The sequence below is a fragment of the Mastigoproctus giganteus genome, chromosome 5, assembly GCF_048544385.1.
Source record: "Mastigoproctus giganteus isolate SK-2022 chromosome 5, ASM4854438v1, whole genome shotgun sequence".
Classification (NCBI taxonomy): domain Eukaryota; kingdom Metazoa; phylum Arthropoda; class Arachnida; order Uropygi; family Thelyphonidae; genus Mastigoproctus; species Mastigoproctus giganteus.
The window spans coordinates 16,499,438-16,508,496 of record NC_143579.1 but is presented as its reverse complement, the minus strand read 5'-3'; the positions used below and the strand labels follow the sequence as shown (position 1 = coordinate 16,508,496).

At 35.6% G+C, this 9,059-nt stretch overlaps 1 protein-coding gene across 1 annotated transcript in view; it reads right to left on the bottom strand.

The window, feature by feature from the left end:
• Positions 1-425: 425 nt before the first annotated feature.
• Positions 426-9,059, bottom strand: part of LOC150085203 (Parkinson disease protein 7 homolog) — a 56,014-nt gene continuing 47,380 nt past the window's right edge. Inside the window, exon 6 of the mRNA XM_090373092.1 lies at positions 426-721. Coding sequence (XP_090229218.1) covers positions 561-721 — 161 coding nt within the window. The 3' untranslated portion in view covers positions 426-560. The remainder of the gene's footprint in view (positions 722-9,059) is intronic.

Genomic DNA, 9,059 nt, shown 5'->3' with positions numbered 1-9,059 from the left:
GTCCCCAGATAAAATTTTTAATTGAACTTACTTAACTATTTTTCTTCATCCTTCTGAGGATATTATGGTTTTGTAATTTTGGCATATCAGGGATATAGCAGCAATATTTTATTAGTCATTCCCGAGTTATGCAAATCTCAACTTACGTAAGAAGTCCTGGACCGTATCTCTTATGTACATCGGGGACTTACTGTATTTTTGGATTAACCAGGAAATCAATTATCTGGGAATATTTTTTACCATCTATTCCAGAAAATCAAGAGTCTACTGTACTTCTTAATTACATAATGGGATAATAATAACCAATAAATGTAAACTAACTCAGCAAAATTTTCAAAAATACACTAACTTGAAAGCTTCATATATAGTCATTTGTTTCAAATTTTTATTCACTCTACAGAATATTAATGATTACTTTATCCTTACAGCAAATATATTGCAGAGGGAGGGGAGAGAAAGAGAGGTTCTACATAGCACAACTTCTGCATTCAAAATAACTTTCATCGGTGTGATAAAAGAAAATCAATTTTACAATTGTATCAATTTTAATGTATATGTTCTCAGGCTTTTATTAACATGGGTGCAATAAGACCTTGAGCTTTATCTTTTCCTAATAGATACTCTACGATGGATAAGGCAAACTCAAAAGCTGTTCCTGGTCCTCGGCTTGTAATTAACTTACCATCACCAATTACACGATCTTCACAGTATGTATAATGACCTAATTATGAATATACAAGTCATTATTAATAAAATATTAATCATATTATTCATAAGTAATTAGTACGGTTGTCCCCTGCTATAACACGGTTAACTCAGTGCGCTGCTATAGTGCTCTGTATATTTTGAAATTTTTTTAATGTTCTTTGATTCATTTTTTCAATCAATATTTTGATTAAAAAATGTTTAACGTTCTTCGATTTAAATTGACTTAACTGATAGTGTAATTAATAATGAACATACAGCTGAATACTGGCCAATCAATTACTTCACCTACGGCATTCCCCTTCCTGAATAACTCCTCTTGTGTTAAAGTAAGCTTTCTTGCAAAATTACAGAGGGAGGGGAGAGAAAGAGAGGTTCTACATAGCACAACTTCTGCTATGTCAGATTTGTTTGTCAAAATTAAAGACAGGATAGGGTTGAAATTTTTTTTTTTTTTTTTTTTACTTATATGAGAGAAATGGTGCCTTAAAATAACCAGAAATGCTGGTCATGCCAATTGATTAAAATTATTTGCATTAGTCTACGGATAAATCTCTCCACTTAATGCAGATTCACTTAGTGTTTTGTTTTCATGGCCCCAATTAAGAGAGCTAAGCAGGGAACACCTGTACTAGCAAAATGATATATAGAAGTGCTAACCATAGAAAAATGCAAAATGTAATATCAAATTATTTTCATTCATGTATCAAAACCCTCTTTAAATTTAGAGAAGCTTTACAGTTTTATAAGCCTGGATGAGAGTTTATTTTATTAGCTTTTCTCACTTTCTCAGCTAAAGGACAAGTTTCCTGATATCTGAAATTGTCCTTTCTTAATTTAAATTATATTCAAAAAAAGTGCAGAATAATGGCATAAGATTTTAAACCACTATTGCGTATTCACAAGCTGTGTCTCAGAGTGGATAAGCGTTTTTTTTTTTTTTTTCCCCGGCAACTTTCAATATAAAACTAAAGTTGAATTAACTCCATAAGACCGTAATAGAATATGATTATGAAATGAATTAAAAATGATATCCCAAAAAAGCCAAAGTACATCTCAACAGTCAGATTTGTTTGTCAAAATTAAAGACAGGATAGGGTTGAATTTTTTTTTTTTTTTTTTACTTAAATGATTGTTACAAGATTCACTTTCAATACATCATCCAAGGACACCATAACTTGGACCTAAATGCATGCAGGCATTTCCAGTGAGCATTGTGAGTTCATCACTGGTATAGCCTGTGGCATGTATTCTAAGGCCAGTCTGGTACATAAACCAAATTCAACTAAGAATTCTTTAATTTGCACCCAATGTAAGGAGTGTGCCAACCTCAAATTAAATTTGGTGCATCACGAGAAGAATCTGAATCACTGAAGAAACAGATGGATGCTTGCCCTAGAAACAAATGTAACTGGGAGCTCATCAACGACTCAAGCATGACCTGCCAAGTGAGGCACCTCCGATTTAGGTCCCTGAACAGAATAGTCAAGGGCATACTGCTCTGGTTGAAGGAGATTCAGTTTTATTGAGAGACTATTGCCATGAAAATGGGTAACATTTTTTGTAATAAAAATAAGTGGACCAAACTAGGGTATGTTTGCTGGGAGCAACAACTGATGTTGTTACATACTGATTGTCAGATTTCAAAGGGTGGTAAAAAGAGCATTATTACTCATGAGGGGACTAACGATATTAAATGAACATGATCCGACAATCTGCTGGTAAGATTAAGATCATGCTGAAAAAAATGCCACTAGTTAAGTCAGAATGTGTACATATATGGCATTCTTCCTGCATTAACTCAAGACTTGAGAATCTGCAAGACCATTTGGGAATTTTTTTTTTATATCAGCTTTCTACCTACACTTATAGGTAGAAAGAATCTACTTTGTAGAGATGGTATTCATTTTAGCAAGGCATCTGACTCAGTCTCCCATGACAGGTTACTGTATAAGCTGGACTGCAGGGCAGAAGGTTATGATTAATGAATATTATTCAGATTGATGTAACATCAGAAGTGAGATCTCTCAAGGAGCAGTTCTTGGCCCACTGTTGTTTCTGATTTTCATAAACAATATCGACAAAGGGATAAAGGGCATGATGTCAAAATTAGCAGAAAACAAAGATTGGAACATCATTAATGATTTTTTTTTTTTTTTTTTTTTTTTGTAGTTGTTGGCGCATCGGCTTTTGTGGCCATAGTGCACCTCCCAAGGTTTTGGAAGTACTTTGATCATTAATGATCGGTGGCAAGCAGCGGTCCTTCAGGATGACTTGAACAGGCTTCAAGAATGGTCAGAAAAGTGGCAGCTATGTTTCAATGCAGCAAAATGCAGTGTCTTACATTTGGGGAATAGTACCCCAAAATAACTTATATGCTTGGTAGGGATGAATTAAAAACAGTTGAAAACAAAAGGGACGTGGGACTTATAATAAGGACAAATATGAAGTTTCTAAATGGCATATATGGATGGCCAGAAAAACCCATGGTTTCCTATCGAAGATTTATTGAACAATATCCTGTAGAAAAAAACAGTATGTGTACCCTGTATGCAAGAAAGATGTTTTATTTTATGTGAAAACATCTGTGGCAGCACTAGAGTAAAGCTGTTTAAATTTTTGAACGGTTTGATTGAAACTTATTTACTTACATTACTTAGAAGGTTGATATTGATCAAAATCTTGAGAAGCAGATTTTATTAAAGTTTGCATTTTTTCCCCGTTCTCTATGTTTTCGAATTCATTCCTTTTTGACACGAGGCTTCTTCGGTGGCTTTGAAGCTTTTATTCTTGTATAATATTACTATCTGCTGTTTACTCTACCGAATCAACGTTAGTGACTGAGTTGGCATCATTTAGGAAGTGACATCATTTCAATATCTTAGTATCCACTTACTTTACTGAATTAACTTAATTACTCTACCGAATCAATGTTAGTGACTGAGTTAGCATTGTTAGCATCATTTAGGAAGTGACATCATTTGCATCATTTAAAATCTAACAGCTACCTAATAGGAAGTGATGCCAATTGGGTCATTTCTATAAAAAATTTCGTTACTAATCATTGCATCATTTCATTAAAAAATTTCATTAACAATCAATCGCGTCATTTTCATAAGAAAATTATTACCAAATCAGTTTTACTCCAGTGCCACCATAGATGTTTTCACGTCAAAAAGGAGGTCATATTCTCACTATATAAGGCAATTGTAAGACCACATTTGGAATATTGTGTACAAGTATGGAAACTTTATCAAAAGAGCCACTGAGATTCACAAAAGGGTCCAAAAACAGATAAGCTACTGCAACAAGATCTAGAAAAATTAGGCAGACGGGCTGAGAAATGGCAGTTAAAGTTTAACATTGACAATGCAAGGTACTGCATATGGGCAGCAGTAATCCCAGATTAGCATCAACTGTGTGGTACTACACTCGGCATAGTTCAAAATGAAAAAGACCTGGAGGTAATTGTGCATTTAGATATGAAGTCTCTCAGCAGTGCAGACAGACTAACAGGCCAGCTCATGGGGTTTTGTTCAATTGTACAAGGCCATGGTTAGGATGCATCTTTACTGTATAGTGGTGTGCAGGACTGATTTTAGGAAGGATTTAGACCTGCTGGAATGGGTGCAGAGAAGAGCAACAAGATTGATGAAGAAAACAAAATGGTGCTTTTACAAAGAAAGGCCTCAGTTCTGAAAATTGCAGCATCTGGAGACAAGGCATCTGTCATCAACTGAATGGAAATGAGTAAGCTCAATTCATTCAATTGATGACATTTTTTCCCTCTTGTTGAGAATAGCACGAGCTTCCTTGGACTCAGGGGAGATACCCATGGACTGGAGATGTGCAAATGTGACCCCAATACACAAAGGAGGATCAAAGGGTGACACAAGTAATTACAGACCTGTTAGTTTAACTGATGTTGAGGGAAATTAATGGAAGCACTGGTGAAAGCACTTCAGGATCATCTAGACAACACTTCGGTTCTAGTTCGGACACAGCATGGGTTTGTTAAGGGGAAGTCGTGTTTGACCAATTTGATTGGATACTGTGTGGTCACAAAGGAACTGGATGCAAAAAATAATTTTGATATCACATACTTGGATCTTAGGAAAGCTTTTGATACTGTTGCACATGGAAGACTACTGTACAAATTGGAGCAGTATGACATTAAGGGCAAAATACTGCTATGGATAAAGAGATGGTTGAGTTGAAGAAAACAGAGAGTGGTAATCAATGGACACTGCTTAGTGGACAAATGTTATTAGTGGAGTCCCCAGGGTTCAGTGTCGGGTCCATTGTTGTTTTCTGTATTTATTAATGATATTGATGAAGGCACTATATCAGGCATAATGTCTAAGTTTGCAGATGATACGAAGTTGGCAGGGTTGTTAATGACACTAATGACAGTACGCTAATGCAACAGGTTCTAGAAACGTTGAGCAGAAGGGCTGAGAGGTGACAACTGAAGTTTAACATTGACAAATGTAAGGTACTACATATGGGTAGCAGCAGTGCTTTTTTGGGACAGTACACAATGGTACGGCATACTGGCACCTTTATTAACAGTGACATGTGACATTTGGGTATGTGCACTTTGAAATTTGTAATATTCCATAAATTTTTTTTCACATGTTTATCTACTATTCCAATAAGTTTAAAATGATTTAACTAAATTTACACTTTTTACTGTCTATTGTTAAGATATTTTCTATATAAAACTGTTTCTATATTTTGTTTACTATTATAACTGTTTTTTGTTATAACTGTTTCTATAAACTTTTTCTATATAAAAGGGTATGAGGTTTTTACCTATAATTTAAGATTAAAATATAAAACCGTATAACCATTTTTATAATTCTAAATTACTCAGTCAGACCTCTGTTTAATTATTTTGAATTCCCCTTGGAAGTTACATTTAAAGTAGTTTCGGTTGAGAGAAGAAAATTTTCATGAATAACGAACAGATTAGGAAAGAATTAACTCGGTATGCACTGTTCAACATGAACAACTATGTCACAGAAATGGAAATAATGATTGAAGGAGCAGTAATTGAAAATGTGGAGTTATATACTTATCTGGGACAAGTTATTAGCTGTAATAATGATAAATGGCTGGACGCCAAGAGAAGAATAAATTTTGGATGGATAGTATTCTGGAAATATAGTCACATACTGAAGAGTAATATCCCAGTTTGTCTGAAACGTAAAATAATGAACCAAAGTAATGAACGTAAAGTAATGTATACTTCTCACCATGACTTATTGAAGTGAAACTTGGGCACTCACCAAAAGAATGGAAGAGAAGCTGAGAACTACACAGCGAAGAATGGAACAATTTATATTGGGAATCAGACTGTTAGATAAGAAGAGAAACACATGGATTAGGCAGCAAACTCAAGTAAAGGACATTCTTATCAAAACTAAAGAACTAAAATGGTCTTGGGCAGGACACATAGCTCGAAGACATGATGACAGATGGACTAAGAAAATAACAGAATGGTACCCAAGAGGAGCTAGAAAAAAACCTGGAAGACAGGCGGAGATGGATAGATGAAATTCATGAGTTTGTGGGTAGTAAATGGATGGCCAGTGCTCAAAACAGAAGGAACTGGAAAGTTGCTGGAGAGGCCTTCATCCTGCAGTGGATTGAAAATGGCTGATGATGATGATTATGATGATGCACTGTTCGCATTTCTGGCCTTCGGACAATTAGTGGTGCTGTGCGAATTAAGAGAGCTAAAGGGATTACCATTCTACAACTCAGTGATACCTGGTAAAACCTATCCAACCACCTGTCCCACATACGGAGAAGTCGCGCTGGTCAAGAGTGAGCAGATCAAGGTGTATTCCCAATGGGCTCTGACCCACCTTCTACTGCAGTGGTGTCCAACCTTTTCCTGTACAGGGGCCATATTCAAAACAATTCAAAGTTAGATTTCTTTAGTGTGTTACATTTTACATATCTTGTTGCATGTAAAAGTTAAATTGAAAATATTCGAAAATTTTATAAAGTACAATACACAATTACATTTACTGAGAAAATTAACAAAATTTAAAATGGCGATTTAGTTCACTTTCCTCGCGGGCCGTAGGTTGGACACCTCTGTGAATCAACTGTAAGCACCCCGTTCGAGAAGTAGAAAAGTGATTTTCTTTTACTCCAACAAATAAACATCTGTTGTTTCGGAGAAGTGGGTTATCCACATTTCTCCGTAAATTTTCCCTATCTCTGTTTACGTGGTCACAGTACCTGAATATCCGAATGACACCGATATTTTGGACAGTTTCAAAAAAAAAAAAAGAAAAGAAAAAAATTCAAATTTAAGAACTAGTGACAATACCGATGACGAGAGAAGAACAACAAAGGTATTAATTCTTCTAAACATTAATTGTTGGAATTTGGTGAAAATGAAGTTAGAAAATTGTCAATTAGGTTACAGTTAAATGCAATTCGCAGATACCTAATTGATAAAAAGGTTTCGGAAGAATTGAAGAATTTGATGGATGCTCTGAGTAGGATACCAATTTCATCAAGTGAATGTGAACGAGGATTTTCACAAATGAATCTGATCGCCAGCCCAACCAGCACTTCGTTGATGACAAAAACAGTTTCTTCACTACTGTTTCTTAAAACTGTAGGCCCACCGCTGATCCGCTTCCATCTAGCAAAATATGTCGATTCATGGCTGCTTCGGAAATGTAATTCAGCAACAGTCACACAAAGAGGAGGAAAAGAAGTCGACATAGGGTGTTGGATGAGAACTTAATAAAAATTTGGAATATTCTACAAAAACTTTATTATGAAATAATTTTTACTTTTTTCTTATTTTTTTATATACTTAAATAATAAATTTATGCTTAATAAACAATGTTAATATACTTAATTTGTTGTTCTTATTCTAAAAACATTAGTACTAAAGTAACAATATCGGGGGAAAAAAAATTTAAGAGTACTTTTCATATCCTTTTAATTTTCAATTTTTCCTGACAGCAAAGAATGAGTACCGGAACCTATTTTTTTTACAAAAAAAGCACTGGGTAGAAGTAACCAAGAGTAACATATCAACTATGTGTTACGACACTCAAGGGAAAAGGACAGGGGTAATTGTGCAGTCAGATATGAAGTTTTCTGAGCAGTGTAGACAGTCTGCAAGAGTAACTCATGGTGTCTTGTCAGTGATATACAGAAATTTTTCTAGAAGGAATAAGGAGGTGATTATCCCCTTGTATACGGCAATGGTCAGGCCACACCTTGAGTACTGTATACAGCTCTGGAGGCCTCATTTTGGGAAGAATGTAGAGCTGCCGGAACAGAGAAGGGCAACAAGGTTAGTGAATGGAACAAAGGGATGCTCTTACGAAGAAAGGCTTAAGATTTGCAAATTACAGTGTCTGGTGACTAGACATCTGCAAGGAGATCTGATTGAAGGGTATAAGGCTTTGAATGGTTTGAGCAAGCTAATGCTGATGGGATTCTGCCTCTTGCCCAGATTAATCACGAGGGGACAAATTCAAATTGAGGAAAGATGGTTGTAGAATAGATGTGTGGAAGTTTGCCTTTAGCCAACATGTGGTTGATTGCTGGAACAAACTTCCATCTGTTGTAGAAGTTGACAGCTTAAATAAATTCAAGGCAGAACTAGAGAAACATTTGGAGCGAATGGATGGGTGAAATGGGAAGTTTTGTTTTTGGCTAATGCTGTATAAGCTTGTTTTCTTGCATCATATGCCTCTACTAATGCTAATAAGGGGGCATATATTCAAGTTGAGGAAAGATGGTTGCAGGATAGATGTGTGGATGTTTTCCCCCTAGTCAGCAGTTGATTGATTGTTAGAACAAACTTTCATCTTTTGTTGTGGAAGTGAGTAGTTTGAATAAATTCAAGGAAGAACTAGGCAAATCCTTGGATTGAATACACAGTGAGGGTTTTTCTTTTGCCAATGCTCTATAAGCTTGCTTTGGTTAGCAGTAATCTCAGATGTTCCACATCATTTGCCATTACTTAAACTAACTCACATAAAACAGCAAAAGGGCGGCCATATGAGGAGTCTTCGAATATGTGGGTTACAGAGCTTTGCAGCCAAGCACCTTATGCGGGTACGTAATTGAGGTTTATAAGGCTTTCAGTGGTTAGTAAAATGAATGAAAACAGAATTTTCACTGTTATAAAGAATTACAGAACTAACTAGGGGCCATAAATTCTAATTACAGGAGAAGGGGTTTAGACTAGATTGTATGAAGTTTCTTTTAGTCAGTGAATCATCGATTAGTGGAATAAGCTCTCTGCAATTAGCTGAAGCTAACAGTTTGAAGAAACTGAAAGGTCATCTGGATAGTTGCCCAAGTGA